At 41.1% G+C, this 19,171-nt stretch overlaps 1 protein-coding gene across 1 annotated transcript; it reads right to left on the reverse strand.

Moving 5' to 3' along the window:
* Positions 1–1,324: 1,324 nt before the first annotated feature.
* On the reverse strand, positions 1,325–19,149 carry LOC118565944 (N-acylneuraminate cytidylyltransferase-like). Its single transcript, XM_036147049.1, has 6 exons — positions 19,124–19,149; positions 4,096–4,189; positions 3,920–4,014; positions 3,608–3,767; positions 3,358–3,523; positions 1,325–2,162 (listed from the first exon to the last, which is right to left on the reverse strand). The coding sequence occupies exons 1-6, from the start codon at positions 19,147–19,149 to the stop codon at positions 1,948–1,950; spliced, it is 756 nt and encodes a 251-aa protein (XP_036002942.1). The 3' UTR covers positions 1,325–1,947.
* Between the last annotated feature and the right edge of the window lie 22 nt (positions 19,150–19,171).

The raw sequence follows: 19,171 nt of genomic DNA on the forward strand, positions 1-19,171 counted from the left end.
AGGCCATATTTTGGCTGCAGTGCTTGCTGTTCTCTTATGAAGAAAAGATCAACTAGTGCACTAAATTCAATAGATGGGTTCAAAATATCCAGTACAAAATAAGATAAGTGCTACAAATGTTACAACACTTTTGTTCATATGGCAGCAGAACATTAAAATAAAAGTGCTCTTTACACTACTTTTGAATTCATTCTTGGAGTTTGCGCATACAATGCGATTAATCATGATTAATCGGGCAAATTATGCGATTAATCGCGTTTAAAGATTTTAATCGTTGCCCAGCCCTAATATATATATATATATATATATATATATATATATATATATATATATATATATATATATATATATATATATATATATATATATATATATATACTGTCCAGGGTGTACCTCTCGCCCGGTGAACACTGGAGATAGGCACCAGCAACCCCCACGACCCCATGAGGGATTAAGCAGATCAGAAAATGGATGGATGGATGGATATATATATATATATATATATATATATGTGTGTGTGTGTGTGTGTGTGTGTGTTCAAAATAACATATATGTCACTGGATGCTTATAAAGGGGTGAGCTGCCGTAGGTATTTTATTATTGTAAAAAAATTGTTCAGGTTCAGTTCTACGGGTATAACATTACTTCTTTTTTTGAGGCTTTGACGGCACTAGTGGCTTGATTTTCCTACATGTGGAAAAGGACCACAGGTCAGAGTCACACCGGGTCGGCCGCGTTGAGGACTAAGGCCTCCGTACATGGGTCATGCGCGTTAACCACTGCCACCAAAGCACGGCCACAAAATTACTGAAACATTACAACTGAACATTGTTTTTCACTGACATTTTCGTACCTTACCCCATAAAAGACCATTTACTTGTAACAAAAAAAACAAAACAAACAGCAAGCATAATTTTCACAGGCTTTGAAGATTTAAACTTAGATTTTCTTAACCCATTTTAAGGGGTTCTCAACAACTTTTGTTTTGTCATTTGACCCATGAGTTCACATGCAACAAAATACACTCTAAAAGTAAAACCACTCTGGCAATAATGTCATCAATACTAAAAAGGATGACCAAGACTTTAAGTGGACATTTAGTATCGGACATAATGAAATGAAAGATCTGAATAGTTCAATGACTGGAACCTGTCAATTAGTCCTTCTGATACAAAACATTTAAAGCAAATGGAAAATAAACACAAAACTAGAGAAATAGAAACACCTTCAATTTAAATCTGTTCCTTTACCAAACCTTGTGAATCAATAAATTAAATTTAATGAATGTTTTGCATTGGTCCACACACACCTGAAACCCTTTTCACAACATATATCAGGGAAACTATGTAAAAAGATATTTAAATGTTCCAATGTTGTCTCTTTTAATGAAACTCAATTTCCCTTAGAAGTTAGATTTTTAATATAAGTTCTAAATTTTTTACTTAAATTCCTGATGTTGAAAGTTATTTAATCTTCTTTAACTAACAGTTATTGAAAGGATAATTGGTTTTATGGCCAGATAAATCTATTAAAGAGTCTGGTAAATATAGTGTTTGCTTGCCAGTGGCTGTTTCTTGCATTAATTGAACCCTGAGAACCTTTTCTTCTGCCACTCCCAATCAAATCCACCTCAACACAAAGCACTCAAAATAGTCTCCCTATTCTCAGCAGAAGGCAGGAATGCCGACCCCATAAACCAAGTGTACGTCTAAAGAATCCATAGAAACCTGAATTAAGGCAGGACTGAGGTATAAGTATATTTTATCTTGTGCTTGGGCTCCATCCTTTCTGATGCCCTCCTGCCAAATGCCCATATAGTCAACGTGGAGAACAACCATGGAGATTTATCATTTTTACAGCAGACAACTTTCTTTTACACTCCTCTGCTATATTGCAGTTTTTCCAGTATTGTCTGACATCATGTTTCTAAATATCTCCTTCCACGCTTTAGAAGTTATTACGGTCGATCCTGTCCTGCTTCATCTGGGTTTTGGCCTTTTCTTTCTGCAGGAGTACGTGTTCAGCAAACTCCCTCACAGCTCCCATCCCTCCCGCTTGGCGGCAGGTGTACTTGGCAGAATCAGCTGCGTCCTTCGGAGCGTCTGCAGGTACTGCGCTCAGACCCGCCAAGTTCAGACAGGTGGCATCTGCTAGGTCATTACCTGAGAGCAGAAATGGGGAAAAATTATTTAAAATGCTTTACGCTCATGAAAAAAAATGTCCAGTTAGATGTTTTCAGTGTTTACAGTCTCTATAGAGTACAAGTACTTCATAAAAAAACAGAGATTTTTTTGTTAATTAAAGTACCTTATAGTTCTTGTGACAAAAACTGGGCTTTAACTAGGCCATTCTAACAAATAATTATGGTTTGATCTAAACAATTTCATTGTAGCTCTGCCTGTATGTTCAGGGTCATTTTCCAGCTGGAAGCTAAAACTTTACCCCCAGGCTAAAGTATCCCTCTGGGATTATTAAAGTATTTCTGATTCTGAATCTGATTCTGAAGTCTTTCACAGTCTCTAACCATTTTTCTCTCAAATCGTCCAGCATTTAGTTTCCTGTATTCCTGCATTGTTTGTGGCACACTGCAAGAGGTAATTCTCTCACCTGTACTTTAGTATTTCAACATATTCCCAGTCTTGCATAAATGGACTGCATTAATGTTGTCTTGTAAATTAGCATACATCTATATTGCATCACAATAATCTTTCAGTTGCAAAAGACCGATTGGACGCAATTACTGTAATTATGGGTTACTATATATTAGGTGTCAGGCATTCACTCTCTGCAAATCAATAATCTATTTTACTGTCTGAACACTAGCCGATACGAGCTTCCTCCGAAGGGGGCCGTGCTCAGCCTTAGAGAAAATGTGAGGAGCTGTGTTATCCAGGGGAGCTCTGAGTAAAGCTGCTGCTTCTCCACATGGAAAGGAGTCAGTTGGGATGGATGGATGGATGGATGCATGGAATGCATGGAATGCATGGATGGATGGATGGCAGTTATGTAGCCCTGATGTAAATATAGTCTTCCATCTGGGCAGTGAATCTCTGCAGCTCCTCCAGAGATGAAAAGACCTCTTGGCTGAATCACTAATGTTCTTCTTCTCCAACCTGTCAATTCCAGCAACAGATTCTTTCTTTTTCTGTTTGCAGATGATGGCTTGAACACTGCTGCAGGGTGTTCAAAGCTCAGGATATTATCGTATAGCCTAACCCTGTCTTGTCTTCTACTCTACTCTGTTTGTACCATTGCAAGGTACTGCACCCCAGGTTGAAATCATGTGTCTCTACATACGCTCAATTTAAAATGATCATAATCATCGTCACAAACAACTGAAAGAATGCGTTTCTTCACCCATGTAGGCCACATCCTTCCAGTCAAGTCTCTTCTTCTCCACGACTGACTGCACATCCTTCAGTGGCTCCTCCCCCACATCCATGACCTCACAGCCAATCATTTTCTTCAGTTTGTCAGCCATTGACTGGGTCACCGGGTCTTCACTGGAGGTCAGCAGCACCACCTAAAGAACAGAGTCAGAACGCTTTTACACAACAAATGCTAAATGTTCACCTAACCGTGTTTGAGCGTCTGAAAATAATCCAACCTCAACGCCATCGTTCTGCAGCATCCTGAGGCCTGTAGTGTCTCTAGTGTGAAAAGACACCATGTCTTCTCCAGATGGGGACAGAAACACCTTTCCATCGGTCAAACATCTGGAAACCCTGCAGAACATTACGGACACTCCCCGACCAAAGTAGCCAAACCTGTTTGAAGAAGCACAGAATAAATCAAACGGAAATAAAAACTTTGCAGACATTCATGTTTTTTCTATCTTCTGATAGATCATTTTTCACCTCCTTGCAATAACAGGAGAACTTTATGACGGTTGATTTGATGCTTTTAATGGCAGTCTAACCTGAGAACTCTCTCCTCGGCCACCGGCCAGTCAATATCCACATCTATGTCCACGCTGTGCTCTGGCTCCATCTCAAAGTAGGCCACTTTTCTGCCCTAAAGAGATGGCAACATGAACATCAGAATGTCTACACACAAAACAACACCGCCAGGACGTTAGTGATACTGTTGAATTACCTGCGTTGTATTTTCTTTTAAGATGAGGTCCCTGGTCCCGATGTAAAACGAGCCGTTCTCACACAGCTCTCCATCCCAGTCCTGACGGCGGGGACTTTTGAAAAGACTTATGGAGCTTAAGCGAAAATTCAAACTGAAGAAACTCTATTGCCTACCTGCATCAATCAGACTCATCCGCCTCTGACGTAGCCAATCAGCTTTGAACTGCTCCTCCTCGACGCCAATCAGCGTCCTGGGTTCATCTTAAAAGAACTCCACATCCTCGTCTCGGCCTTCTGCTCAGCGAGCAAGCGGTGACTGCGCATGTCCGGTTTGGACTCTGATGACCGGATTCAACCCACCTCCATCCCCTTCTTCACCATCGTAGCAAGCTCCGCATGGCTTTCCTACGGTCCTCCTTCAACCTCGTCCCTATCAGAGTGTAATTCCTCCTGGACTCTTATGGATTTCCCAGTCACTCCTTAAAATGGTCCAGCAGAAGACCGCCATGTTGAGCCTAGTTCTGCCAGAGGTTTCTTCCCAAAGGGGAGTTTTTCCTCTCCACAGTCGCTTCATGCTTGCTCATCATGGACAGTTCATGCAAACCTGTGTTTATCCAAGTTGGTCATCTAGCTCAAACAGATCATCATATGGACTGAACAAACTCCACTCCACCACCAGTTTCAGACCTGGGGGGAAACATCCCTATTCTCATACGCCTGCTTATGCATATTGAAGTATAATTCAGAGTGAATTTTCCCTGCCGAGGTCTGAGCGCCAAATTCTTAAAATATTCTATCAATAAAATTCTTATTGCCTTTTCTTTCTGTGTGAGTTTTTCAGATTGAAATTTTAGTTTTTCTAAGCAAAATATCCAATTTTCTATTTTTTGGATGTTTTTAATTATTTACAAAATGTTTTTTAGATGTAATGGTAAAGCCCTTTATAACTCTTGCCCTCAGGTTTTATACATTAAATTATGTTTCTCTGAAAAACTGTTGAAATTCCAACACGGCGATGTTAATTTACTGTAAGCAGCTTGGATTTCCTGGAAACTATTAGAAGGCTAAACCAAAAGTGAAAGTAGCATCAAGAATATAAAAGGAGTCGCCTCCAATACAGCCCCTCAGGCGCCACTGCTCTGCAGCATCCTCTGCAGCATCACAACCAGATTGAAGGGCTGAGTAAATTCATCATCGCCTGAGAGAAGACATGATCGATTCACTAGGAAAGGCATCGTTTGGTCCTTACAAGGCTTCAGCAATTTCACTTCTCTCAGATGTAAAAAAAAAAAAAAAAAAAAAATCCATATATGTTTACCTCTATTTCTGTTTATTTAAAAGAAGCAATGCTGAAATGGGGAATGGTGGCCAAGTGCTTAGAGAGCAGGGCTGCAAGGTTCTAGGTTCAAATCCCACAGACTGCGAGACACTTTGCTCCAGAAGGCAAGGCAAGGCAAGGCAAATTTATTTATATAGCACAATTCAGTACAAAGACAATGCAAAGTGCTTTACATGATTAAAATATAGCAAAATAAAACAGAATAAAAGCAAGTAGGAATAAAACATAGATAGAAAATAGAACAAAAAAGTGGTGATTCAGTTAACTAGGACAGTTGAAGGCAATTTTAAACAAATGTGTTTTTAATCTTGATTTAAAGGAACTAAGGTTTTCCACATCTTTACAGTTTTCTGGAAGTTTGTTCCAGATAATTGGAGCATAGGAACTAAATGCTGCTTCTCCTTGTTTAGTTCTGGTTCTAGGTATGCAGAGTAGGCTGGAGCCAGAAGACCTTAGTGGTCTGGATGGTTGATACACTGGTAACAAGTCTGTGATGTATTTAGGAGCTAAGCCATTTAAGGATTTATAGACTAACAGAAGTATTTTAAAGTCTATTCTCTGAGAAACAGGGAGCCAGTGGAAGGACTTTAGAACTGGGGTTATGTGCTCTACTTTCTTAGTCTTAGTGAGGACGCGGGCAGCAGCATTCTGGATCAGCTGCAGCTGTCTGATCCACTTTTTAGGCAGACCTGTGAAGACACTGTTGCAGTAGTCAATTCTACTAAATATAAACGCATGGATTAGTTTTTCTAGATCCTGCTGAGACATCAGTCCTTTAATCCTAGAAATGTTCTTCAGGTGATAGAAAGCCGGCCTTGTAACTGTCTTTAGATGCTTTTGAAGGTTCAGGTCTGAGTCCATCACTACTCCCAGATTTCGGGCCTGATTAGTGGTTTTTAGCTGAAGCGACTGAAGCTGTGTGTTAACTTTTGATCTTTCCTCTATTGGTCCAAATATTATTACTTCAGTTTTGTTTTTATTCAATTGAAGAAAATTTTGGCACATCCACGTAAAGTTACCTACTGATACAAAAAATTCCCTGTCCTTTAAGTAGGATTTAAACCAGTGGAGAGCTGTACCAGAGAGGCCGACCCAGTTTTCCAGGCGTTCTAACAGGATGGAGTGATCAACAGTATCAAATGCTGCACTGAGGTCCAATAGAACCAGCACGGTGGTTCTTCCACAGTCTGTATTTATATGGATGTCATTAAACACCTTGATAAGGGCGGTCTCTGTACTGTGGTGAGAACGGAAACCTGACTGGAAAACGTCAAAGCGGCTGGTCGTTGTTAAGAAGGTGTTTAATTGTTGAAATACAGCTTTTTCAATAATCTTACTGATAAAGGGGAGGTTTGAGATGGGCCTGTAGTTCTGGAGTAGAAGTTTGTCTAAATTATTCTTTTTCAGCAGTGGTTTGATAATTGCTGTTTTTAGGGACTGGGGAAAACACCTGACAGGAGGGACGTGTTTATTATCTGAGTCAAATCAGACGCTATGACAGGTAAAACTTTTTTAAAGAAAGCTGTGGGTAGAATATCAAGACAGCATAAAGAGGAACTTAGCTGCTGAATGATCTGCTCTAAGCTTTTGTGGTTTATTTGGCTGAATTGGGACATTTTGTCAGGATAAGTTCCAGCTGAGTACGGCTGTGGTTCAAGAGTTGGTGTGGATGTACAAACTGATCCTCTAATTTTTAGGATTTTCTCAGTAAAGAAGTTAGCAAATTCATTGCAGGCCCTGGTGGAGTGGAGTTCAGAAGCCACTGACACAGGAGGATTTGTTAACCTGTCGACTGTGGAAAATAAGACACGAGCGTTATTAATGTTTTTCTTAATGATCTCAGAGAAGAAAGATTCTCTTGCATTTTTCAGTTGTAAGTTATATCTGTAAAGTCTCTCTTTATAGATGTCATAGTGAACCTGGAGTCTGTTCTTTCTCCACCTGCGTTCAGCTTTTCGACATTCCCTTTTTTCACTTCTAACTGCTGGAGCATTTCTCCAAGGAGATTTTTTCTTCCCGGAAAAAACCTTCACTTTAACTGGAGCAATGCAGTCAATGATGTCTGAGACTTTAGACTGAAAGTTATCTACTAGCTCATCTACTGAGTTGCAGCCCAAGGTTGAAGTAGCAAAGTAAGCTTGAATAAAATTTTCTGTGGCATTGTCCTTAAAGGTGCGTTTTCTTACGATGTCCCTTCGGCTAAACGAGTCACTGGAAATGATGCTTTCAAAGGTAACGGAGAAGTGATCGGATAAGGCAACATCAGTTACATTGACCTGTGAAATGTTTAGACCTTTAGTGATGATTAAGTCTAAAATATGCCCCTGTTTGTGTGTTGGCTGTTTAACATGCTGTGTTAAACCAAAGTTTCTAAGTGTGTCGCACAGTTCTTTTGCACTTCTGTCTTCAGGGTTGTCAACGTGAAAGTTCAAGTCTCCAACAATAATTAAAAAGTCATAATCAACACATATCACAGACAGCAGGTCACTGAAATCATTAAAAAAGTTTGATGTGGACTTAGGAGGCCTGTAAACATTCAGAAACATAGTTCGTACCGGGCTCTTTACCTGGAGAGCCAAATGTTCAAAAGAGTCAAATTTTCCCAAAAACACCTTTTTACACTTTAGTGAATCATTAAACAATGTTGCTACTCCTCCACCTTTCCTTTGCTGTCTGCTCTCACAAAGAAAATTGTAGTTTGGAGGAGTCGACTCCAGCAGAATGGCTGCTTCATTAGATTCATGTAACCATGTTTCTGTTAAAAACATAACATCAAGATTATTGTCAATAATGAAGTCATTAATTAAAAGGGATTTTCCTGACAGAGATCTAATGTTTAATAAACCCAGTTTATATGAATTGGTGGTTGATGGTGTCTTTGTGGCAGGTTGCATCTGACAATTTATGACTTTTAAGTACGACTGATTATTCCTGTCTGTTTTCCTTTTGCTTTTCTTATTTCTGCCACGTATCATAACAGATATTCCATGTTCTCCGTCAGGGGGCCCAGGCTTATGCTGGTAGCGGTCTTGACTGATAAACGTACAGCCAGGGCCCGCTGAATATCACAAGGACGTTATCCGAAGGTCTTCAGGACAGGCATGTTCTGTGATATGTAGAGGAGGAGGAGGATCTGGACCTCTGCGTCCTTTGGAAGATGCTGATTTAGTCACAGAACTGTGGTTTTCAGAATTAATATGTGGAGAGGATGTCAGCCGTAGACCAATCTTAAGGACTTTGTTCATGGTGTGAGAAAAATCCAGAAAAGGAACCTCTGGGCTTTGTGGAGAGGAAGGCGAGGCGGGTGTAGTCTGGATAGGTGTTTGTGACGATGGCGATTCTTGGTCCTCTCTTTGTCCTGCTGAGATCTGGGATGAATCCTCCTGTAATTCTGATGTAGCCTCTTTCTGTGTCATCTTTCTGGCCATCTTTATCTTGGTTTGTTCGGGCTGCACTGGGCTTATCTTTTGTTTAGGCACTGGATGTTCTTTGTTTTGGGACAAAGCTGATGGCGTATGGTTCACAGAATAGAAGATGTTTGAAATCAGTCGTTTTGCACCTGACCTATTTAGAAAGAAGCCATTGCTGCTAAACAGATGTCTTCTTTCCCAGAAGATGTTAAAGTTGTCTATGAAGGTTACAGTTGTTTCTTTGCATGTTTTTTCCAGCCATTTGTTTAGCATCAGAATTCTGGAAAAAATCTCGTCTCCACAAGCCACGGGCGGGAAAGGGCCGCTCAGAAGCACCTTGACATTTTTGCCATGAACTAAGTTCAACAGACGAATGTAATCCTCTTTCAATACTTCTGATTTTCTTATCCAGGTGACGTCGCCCAGGGCTTCAGCTTGTATTATGAGTTTTTCCAAGGTCGGGCGCTCTTTCAAGATCCTTGGAAGGATGTCTAATAAATCAGACACCAGGCCATAGTTCGAATCGTTATAAATTAACACCTCTGTGTTTTTCTTGTTACAGAAATGTTTAATCCCACATACAGACCCACTGCATAAAATCAGGGTCCTTGGCCCCGTGGCATGTCTTTTCTCTGATGTATTAGAGCGAAAGTCGTTGACGTACCTCTGAGTGTTGTCATGATTCTCCTGGGTCACATTTTGGAGCGGAGCGAATCTGTTTCGTAAAGGAATTCCAGCATTTCCAGCAGGTTTACTCCTATCATTTGTTGTGGGAACAGCCCGCTGTTGTTTCACTTGTCCTGGGACATCTCTCTGTAGTCTCGGCCAGTTTTCTTTGTCTAGGCGTGGGGTTCGTTGATCCTTTGGTCTTGCACCCTGAGTGATCCAGGGATTCTCATTTTCCTCAGGGATCTGTTTGTTCAGAGAGTTGCTGGGCTGGTGGTCCCCGTTTGGAGTCGCAGGCAGGGTTGTTTCATTTCCATACGCGCCGTTTACATCATAATTCAGTTCGAGTCGGCATATCTTCTGTTCTATAACAGCGATTTTCTGTAGAAGCGTGTCAAGGTCCACTGTGGTGAAGGTAGGCATCTTTGCAAAATCAAAATCAAAAATAAATAAAAAGAAAATAAATAAAAATAACTAAATCCAACTTTCCGTGGTTTTGGCAAAGAGATAAAAAGGAGATAAAAAGTAAAACGCAGGAAAATGCAAGCAAGCAGGGAGCAGAGAAAAAAGCGTCCGAGCAGGCAGAGAGGCGGAGCAGAGTCCCCAGTCACTGCATCGCGATGCATCCCACTGCTTCCTGAAGTACAGGTTAAATGTAGAGGATCTATTTCATAGTAAATCATGTGGCAATGACAATAAATTCAAAATAATAATTCATTATTATGAAATATGGAAACAGTGAGAAATAGTAACTTGGCCTCCTTTGTTTTGATTGCAGGGACCTTCAAGAAACAGTGTCATCTTGTAGAACCCTCATCTCAGTGAGGTCCATGTCGTCCTTTTAATGTTCTTTCTGTGTGGCCTTTGTTTTTCCCTATTTTTTACCATGCCAAGAACTAGTCTTTCCTTTTCTCCTGTGTTTTAAGAGCAGGGATACCCCCCCCCCCTGAAAACAGGTCTGCTGGATCTGCATGAACATTTTCCTGGAACCATGGATTTATTTTGTGGTCTTTCCTTTTTCATGATATTCCCAAAATCTTCTCCAGTAATAAGCGTCAACAACCTTCCCCAGGAACAGCAGGTTTTGTGTTGCTTTTCCTCAATTGTAAATATCAGAACATTCCATACTGCACTCAATTATATATTGTATGTATAAGTATATTGGAGAAACCAAACAACCTCCTCACAGACGCATGGCCCAACACATGAGAGCTACCTCCTCAGGACAAGATTTAGCCTGCACCTCAAGGAAAAAGGACACTCTTTTGAGGACCAAAATGTTCAAATTTTTGACAGAGAAGACAGGTGGTCTCAGAGAGGGGTGAAAATTAAAAAAAAAAAAGTTCTGTCTGGCAATAAGAATTGTTGTCCTATTGTCAAAAAGAGCCAACAGATTTTACTTTCACAAGTGAAGCTGTTACGCGTTCGCCATAGTGTTTCGCTTGATTTATACAAGCAAGTGGCATTGTTAGAATTTATGCAGGGAATATTTCATGTTATATGGACACTAAAACAAGAAGGTAGAAGAGAAAAAAGGACAAAAGATGAAAGAAAGAGGAGAGAAAGGGAGAGAATAATACAATATCCTCAGTCTGCTTCTTCACCTGCAAAGAGAAATGTAAAAAGAACAGCACAACCAGCCGATTAAGTATTAAAGATGCAATCAAGTAACTGTCACGGTTTTAAGGTGTTTGGCCCACATGCAGACACAGTTGGAGAACAGAGACAGTTAATAGATGTTTATTTAGGCTAAACACGGATCTAGTGCACACAATATGTGCAGCTGGTGAGGTCGGAACGTCAGCGCAAAAGGGTACTGCGGAAAGAAAGAGGATGATAGTTAAACGTAAATCGAACCAGGGGAATCTACGAGATACTGCTCTGCTTACCGCTTGGTAAGGAGGACCTATCCGGGGAGGATGAGTGGAAGAAGGATTTCTGAGACCGTATACTCTCTGATGGAGGGAGATGGCTGAGTGATGGGTGAGCTGGCAGATGGAACGCTGGCGGGGAGCCCGAGCAACACCACAGCGGAGGCAGACAAGAGGAGCAGCTGGAAGAACCAGGGTGAATCCAGGAAGGGGGGGGGGGGGGGGGTCTTGGTGTCTGGCTTGGTAACACCCAGTGGGCTTGAGGGGAACGCCAGAGCAAAATCTGAGCCGCAGGGATTCAGGAACCGGTCTTCAGCGCACAGAGACAACACGGGTGAGTAATTCCAGAGCACAACGAACTGAAGAAGACAGGAAACAGAGTTAGAGCCAAAAATCAAGGCAAGGCAAGGCAAATTTATTTATATAGCACAATTCAGTACACAGACATCGCAAAGTGCTTTACATGATTCAAATACAGGAAATAAAGCAGAAAAAAAAGCAAGTAGGAAAAAGCAGTTGGATTGGCCATTTTGACAACTTTGCATCATGGGAAATGCAGTCTGTCATGTCCCGAACTAATGCAAGCTGTCACGTCCTGAAGTGGCATAACAAAAGTATTAACTCAAGGGGGCTGAATAATCTTGCAGGTTTAATTTTTCAGTTTTTCTATTTGTTAAAAAAGTTTGAAATATCCAATAAATTTTGTTCCACTTCCTGATTGTGTCCCACTTGTTATTGATTCTTAACAAAAAATTACAGTTTTACATCTTTATGTTTGAAGCCTGAACAGTTTAAGGGGGCCGAATACTTTCGCAAGGAACTGTATATGTGTGCAGAATAAATCCTTTCAATGGGCTGATATTTACTGGACAATACCTAACAGACAGATCTTTTTCTATTAAACATTAAATAACTTAAAACAGTGTGTAATAGCACAACATGAAGACATGCCTGTAGTCGGAGTAATTGATTGGATTCATCAGGATTTACGTATAAGAATCGGCACAAGGACTGAACCCTGTGGTACTCCACAAGTGACCCTAGAGTTTAAAGAAGATTTATTATTAAAATGAACAAACTTTGTAAATTTGTAAATGTTCACATATGGCAACTAGTTTTCATAAGAATATATAGTTTTTTGTTTTTTTGCATGGAGTGAAACAAGTCAAGATGGCGAGCTACACTGTACTGCCTGTGTGTTAGTTATGAAACATCTTGGTATTTGTATCTAGAGACTTGAAGGGGGACTGTTAATTTTATTCTTGCGTTGAACAGCTTCCATCATGTGGATCTTGGACAATTTTTCCCCTTTTCCTCCTTCCCATTAAATGGTTTGCAATTTATTTACAGGGGATAAATTGAGAAAACTGATTGAATTTAAGAAAGGAATGTAAGTCTACAATAACCCTCTAAATTTTTATTGTTATGTTTTTGTTATGTTTCCTTATATTCACTTAATATTTTATTTATATTGTGCCAGTTGATGAAACATGTCATCTCCAGGCCCCTTCTAAAGTCAAATTTATGTATACAGAATATACAGATTGGATCAGATTATAAAGATTCATCAAAACATTTCCTCTCTAAGGAAACCCAGTAGGTTGTATCAAGTCTTGACAAGCAGCATTCAGTCCTCCTGAAAGAGCATAGAGCCACAGTGACAGTCATCTGCATTGTACATAACTTTGCAGCAATCCCTCATACTGAACATACATGAAGCGACGGTGTAAAAAATAACTCCCCTTTAACACGGAGGAAAACCTCCATCCCTGTGGGCACAGTGTAAGCTGTTTTCTTGGCAGCATGGTCTTAGTAAATCGTCTCCCCCTGAAATGTTTCTGATGTATGTGATGGCAGTTGTACTGAAACAGTAATTTCCCTCTGGGATCATTAAAGTATTTATGATTCTGATTCTGATCAGAACCAGAACCAGGCTCAGTGTAACTGGTTATCTTCCTCGATGGACTTGGGTTTAGAGAAGACAGAGCAGAGACACAAAACAGACAAAAAAGCACAGAAGCGCACATTGATCCAGGAATTTAAGACCCAGGTTCTGGCACGACTGCTCAAGGGTATTTATTGTCAGAGATGTCCTAAAGCGTTTCCTCAATATCTTAGTTGGAGTCATTGTCTCTGGCCAGCATATACAGGCCTCCCTCCATCTATACCCCGCTTATCTGCACAAAGGGGCATGTGCCAAGCAAAATATCTTGTTATCTCATTCTTCATGTTATTCTGTCTGCCGGAGCCCTTGCTTCACAGACAGATGGCACTGAGAGAGACGTTGAGAGACACTGCCTGTGAACCTGAGTTGAGACCCCTCTTAGAAATGCTGAAAATGGCAGTCGTTAAGTTGAATTGTGGTGACCCCCCCCCCACCCCACTTAGGATTTTTGGATGTGAGTGTTACATAAGAATGTGTGTACAGCGTCCTTTTTTTTTTGTAAGTCTGTCTGTGGTGAGTGGGGCACTAGGGAGGGATGGTGTGAATGAGTTTTTTTTTTTTTTTCTTCCAGGTACGGGTCCGGTCCGCTCCCTCTCCCAACCCAAGAAGATCTCAAGTCTCCCCCCACGTCCTGCCCTCCTCCGCTGCACTGGCGGGCGCCTTGGCCCTCTGGCACATTGGCGGGTTCCCGGATGGGTGCCAGCCCATTCCCGGTGGCGGCTTCGCGTGGCCTAGCCCCCCGGAGGTCGGCCGGGGCCCCCACCGCGGGGGCGGGGCGCCCGTGGGGCCTCTGGCCCCCAGGGCCCATGGCCAGGACCACTTCAGCGCGGCTGGCTGGGCTCGTCCCCGCGGCTCCTGGGGGCGTCGGCATTGCGGTGGCTGGGGGATTTCCTCAGGGTCGTCTCTCCTCTTTTCTTGGGGAGGGGGTTGCAGATTTCCTGTGGTGGCCCCTCTTGGGCGCCCTGCTTTGGGGGCCCCTTTGAGAGCCCGGGGTTATGCCTCTGTGCTTGGGGAAGGCGGGCCTTTGGTTCTCCACAACCACTATCGAGCTGTTTCCTTCTGGATAAATCTCACCTAAACTAGTGCACTCTCACAAACCCCCTCAGGTGCAGGGTTCCAGGTATTAAGTGTTCACTTATATACAGAAAGCCCGTAATTTATTTATTTATTTATTTTCTTTCACTTTCTTTTTTCAAGTATCACTAAATAATAATACATATGATTTAGCAATGGCATCAAAGTGTTACTCGATTGTATCTGTTGCTTTATATCTTTTGGTTGTGCTGTTCATTTTGCATCTCTCTTTTCAGGTGATGGAGCAGACGGAGGACGTTTTATCATTCTCTCCCTTTTATTTCTTCTTTCTTTCACCTCTTCTCTTTCTTTTTTTCTCTTCTTGATCTTCCTTTACTCTCCTACTTTCCCATTGTAGTGTCCATATAATTTGAAACTCTCCCTGCAGGAATCACAATAAAGCTATTTACATGCATAAATCAAGCGGAGCACTATGGCGAAAGCTGATTGCTCCACTTGCGAAAGCAAAATCTGTTGAGCTCTATTTGGCAGTAAGACATCAATTCTTATTGCCACATTGCTAGACAGGACACTGGGAAAAAAAAAAGTAAATGCTGAAAATGTAAAGTTTCTACTGAAAATAGAAAGGAGGAGTTATTGACTTCCCTTAAAGTTGCTGACTGTTGTGTTAAGTCAGCTTCCATAGTTTAAAAGTGGTTGCTTTTTTGTGTGAAAATTATACTGATGCTGATGATTTGTGCTGTGGCGTTGCTGCATTTGGGGACAGTCAGGGCCTGGCCCCTCTAGATGTTGCTGTGTAGCTATGTCTACGTTTGCAATATGTTTATGTTTGCAATGATCAGTGAAAAGAGTAATACTGTAAAAACACTGTCCTGTTCAAAACATTTTATGAAAAAAAATAAAAATAAAAAAATAATATATATATATATATATATATATATATATATATATATATATATATATATATATATATATATACATATAAATAAATAAATAAATATATATATATATATATATATATATATATATATATATATATATATATATATATATATATATATCAGGTCTGACAGAATACTTACAAGCTCAGTAGGCTAAATCAACTTGAGGTGCCCAGAAATTGGGGCCAGAACAACAAATCGCAGTGAGCCCAACACACCCAGTAGACTGCACAAATACTATGACCTAAGTTCAGCTAGTCCAATCAAAATACTGGAAATGCACATTACGTTTACGTTCTGCTGAATAGTGTGTGACCATCTAGTGTTAGTCGTCCTTGCAAGCTCAATGAAGGACTGATGTGAATCTTTTCACATCAGCCTTTATTTGTAGGTTCATGTAAAACATTTTAAATACATTTAGCATGCATAAAATGGCATTTCTAGTGTGGTGCTTTATGCTAACTTATCTGTTAAATTTAATATTGATCAAAGTCTTAATCACAGAAACAGATCTTATCAATGTTTCAGTTCAGATGACATTATTTATGCAATAAGAAACAACTGTTAGGGATGATCATCCAGAGTTCAGAGCTTGAGTGAAAAGCTAGCTAAGGTATAAACACTTATAAACTGGCTTATAGTCAAATGTGTTAAACTATAAACTAACACATGCTTGGCATGTGTTAGTTTGTAGTTCCAAAATTTTCCTTACCTTTATTAATCTTTGCTGTTTTTACTTTCACACAAAGATAAACTTTTGAAAAGACTTATTTTAGTTTTTCTAAGCAAAATATCCAATTTTCTATTTTTTGGATGTTTTTAATTATTTACAAAATGTTTTTTAGATGTAATGGTAAAGCCCTTTATAATTCTTACCCTCAGGTTTTATACATTAAATTATGTTTCTCTGAAAAACTGTTGAAATTCCAACACAGTGAAACCACTCACCATCAAGTGGCGATGTTAATTTACTGTAAGCAGCTTGGATTTCCTGGAAACTATTAGAAGGCTAAACCAAAAGTGAAAGTAGCATCAGGAATATAAAAGGAGTCGCCTCCAATACAGCCCCTCAGGCGCCACTGCTCTGCAGCATCCTCTGCAGCATCACAAACAGATAACAGGCACTCCCCTCTGACAACGCCTTTATTTTTTAATAACATTTTTTTTGGATTTCATGGAGCAATCTTCTTCAAAAGTAGGAACATTGTGTAGCTTTTTTGATTACTTTAATACATTTCCTTATAAAGGCTTGTTCATTAACATTTTTCACTCCTGCACATCTTAGTAAGTTGTAAAATAGGTTGACTGATTTACATTGCAGATTTCGAATAAAGGCACATTTAGACAGTTAATGTATCAGTAATACATTTTATACCTGCTTCAAAGCGCTAATGAAATATCAATAAAGAAAGGGAGACAATGGACTCTTGTCATATTGTCTAAGACACTTCATCATCCTGTGTAACAGCTGTCGGATAAGTGAAACATTGCTGCAAAAAAATATTTAATTTGCAGGTTTTTACAAGATGATGAAATATATTCTCAGGTAAATAAACTGAGGAAATATCTTTGGGTAAACTTAAAAATACCAAAAGCATGAAATACATTGGTTCCATTTGCAAAGCTATAAAATAAAATATTCAAGGGTTGTTTAACTGTATAACCTGCAGGTGGATCACAGACTTCCTGTCTGACTGGAAGCAGCACCTGAAGCTGGGAAAATATGATTCTGACTCACAGCTCATCAGCACTGGTTCCCCCCAGGGCTGTGTTCTTTCTCCTCTGCTCTTCTCCCTGTACACCAACAGCTTCACCTCAAGTCACCAGTCTGTCAAGCTCCTGAAGTTCGCGGATGACACCACTCTCATCGTACTTATACAGCGGAGATAACGCTGTAAAAACAGTGGAGATGGTTGTGGACTTCAGGAAGAACTCAGCCCCAGCTACCCCTATCACCCTCTGTGACTCCACCATTGACACTGTGGAGTCTTTCCGCTTCCTGGTAACTATCATCTCCCAGGACCTAAAGTGGGAGCTGAACATCGACTCCCTCACCAAAAATGCCCAGCAGAGGATGTACGTCGTGTGGCAGCTGAAGAAATTCAACCTGCCAAGGACAATGATGGTGCACTTCTACGCCTCCATCATTGAGTCCATGCTCACCTCCTCCATCACCATCTGGTACGCTGGTGCCACCGCTAAGGACAAGAGCAGACTACAGCGTGTCATCCGGTCTGCAGAGAAGGTGATTGGCTGCAATCTTCCTTCTCTCCAGGACCTGTACGCCTCCAGGACACTGACGCGTGCAGGAAAGATTGTGGCTGATCCCTCGCACCCCAGTCACAGGCTATTTCAGACACTTCCCTCTGGCAGGAGGCTGCGGTCCATCAGGATCACAACCTCACGCCACAAGAACAGTTTATTCCCATCTGCTACCGGCCTTATGAACAAGGCCAAGAGCCGCCTGTGACACTGGACACTGTCTCTCTCCCCCGTTCAGGACTTACAAGCTTCTGCGTTACATTGACGCACAGTTTACTGAGTGTATATTGCTTCTGTATATATATTGATTTTATTAAATGTAATTTAATTTTATTGTATTCTTATTTTTGTCTGCACCATCAACACCAAGTCAAATTTCTTGTAAGTGGAAACCTACTTGGCGATTAAACTTGATTCTGATTCTGATTCTAACAGTTAAGTAACCATAACTGTAATGATTCTAGCTCAGTCTTTCGCCTGATCACCTCCTCCCCACTGATCACCGTCACCTGCAACTAATTCCCTGCTCTAATTACTCCTGTCAGCCCATGCCTATAAAAGCACTCCTCTTTCAGTTTGTCTTTGCTGGTTTGTCTGATCTCCAAGACTCTGCACTCCCTCAATCACCAGATGTCCAGCTTCCCTTCTGCTCTCCAGCCTGTGCACTCCTCGCCAGCCAGTCTGCTACCTCACGCCATCCCAGGTTAGTTGATCTTGCCTCCCACTCACCTCTTTACTTTGTGTTCCAGTCTTCCCTCTTGTCTCGATCCACCAGCACGTCCTGGCTTTCACCCTGACGCTGTAATATTCTGAGTTCTGATATGGTTTGTTAGTGTTAGTTTTCCTTCTCTTTCCTGTCTTTTGTTATTTGGCTGCTTTGAGTTCTGTCTAGTCTGGTTTCTTGTTTAGATTAGTGTTTACTGTTGTAGTTTATTCTGTTATGTCTTCAGAAGTTTCTTAGTTTTTTTTTGTTTTTTTTTTATTTGTTCTTGTTTTGAGCCTCGGCACTGATGTCTGGTCTAATTACTTACTCTGCACACCTGCCTAACTCCACCCCTGCTGCAATCACCTCTCACCGGTTTCACCTGATTCCACCTCCATATAAACTGCTGAGACCAGACATCAGTGCCAGGTTGTCCTGTTGAGTATGGGTGAGTCTCCTCCTGCAAATTCTGTGTGTTAGGTTTGCTTTTTGGATTTTTTGACCCCGTTTCCTCCAGAAACCTGAGCCAGTCTGTCCGGTCTGTTCCTGCCTTGTCTGCCCTGCTCGTTTGTTTATTTTTTGTGTCATCTTTTTGTTCAACAGTCTGTTTGGATTTTTCCCCCTGTTTTTTGAGTTGGTGATTAAAGAGCTTTTTTTTAAGAAACCTCTGCTGGTCTGGCTGAATTCTGGGTCCTTTTCCTCATAACATTACAGACGCACCACAGCCACAGTCCTCCTTCACATCCTGGTCCCTGTTCCGACGCACCACCTGTCCCACTTCGTCAGCACGCTTTGGACCCAGCTCCGGAGCTCATCAGGCTCATTCTGTCAGTGCTCCTGCGTCCCGTCTGCGGTGGCCCTGAGGACCACCATACCCGTCTGCCTGCTTAATCTCCACCATCTCCAGTCTTCTTCAGCCCGGT

Source organism: Fundulus heteroclitus, chromosome 14 (genome assembly GCF_011125445.2).
Source record: "Fundulus heteroclitus isolate FHET01 chromosome 14, MU-UCD_Fhet_4.1, whole genome shotgun sequence".
Taxonomy (NCBI): Eukaryota; Metazoa; Chordata; class Actinopteri; order Cyprinodontiformes; family Fundulidae; genus Fundulus; species Fundulus heteroclitus.

What these genes read in the sequence shown, in the direction of transcription:
- LOC118565944 (XM_036147049.1), bottom strand. Translation starts at nt 19,149, where the DNA reads ATGGTGGAGATTAAGCAGGCAGACGG. An exon ending in GCCGAGGAGAGAGTTCTCAG is followed by an intron (nt 3,768 to 3,919) that starts GTTAGACTGCCA and finishes TTCTTCAAACAG; the next exon opens with GTTTGGCTACTTTGGTCGGG. An exon ending in TGCAGAACGATGGCGTTGAG is followed by an intron (nt 3,524 to 3,607) that starts GTTGGATTATTT and finishes TCTGTTCTTTAG; the next exon opens with GTGGTGCTGCTGACCTCCAG.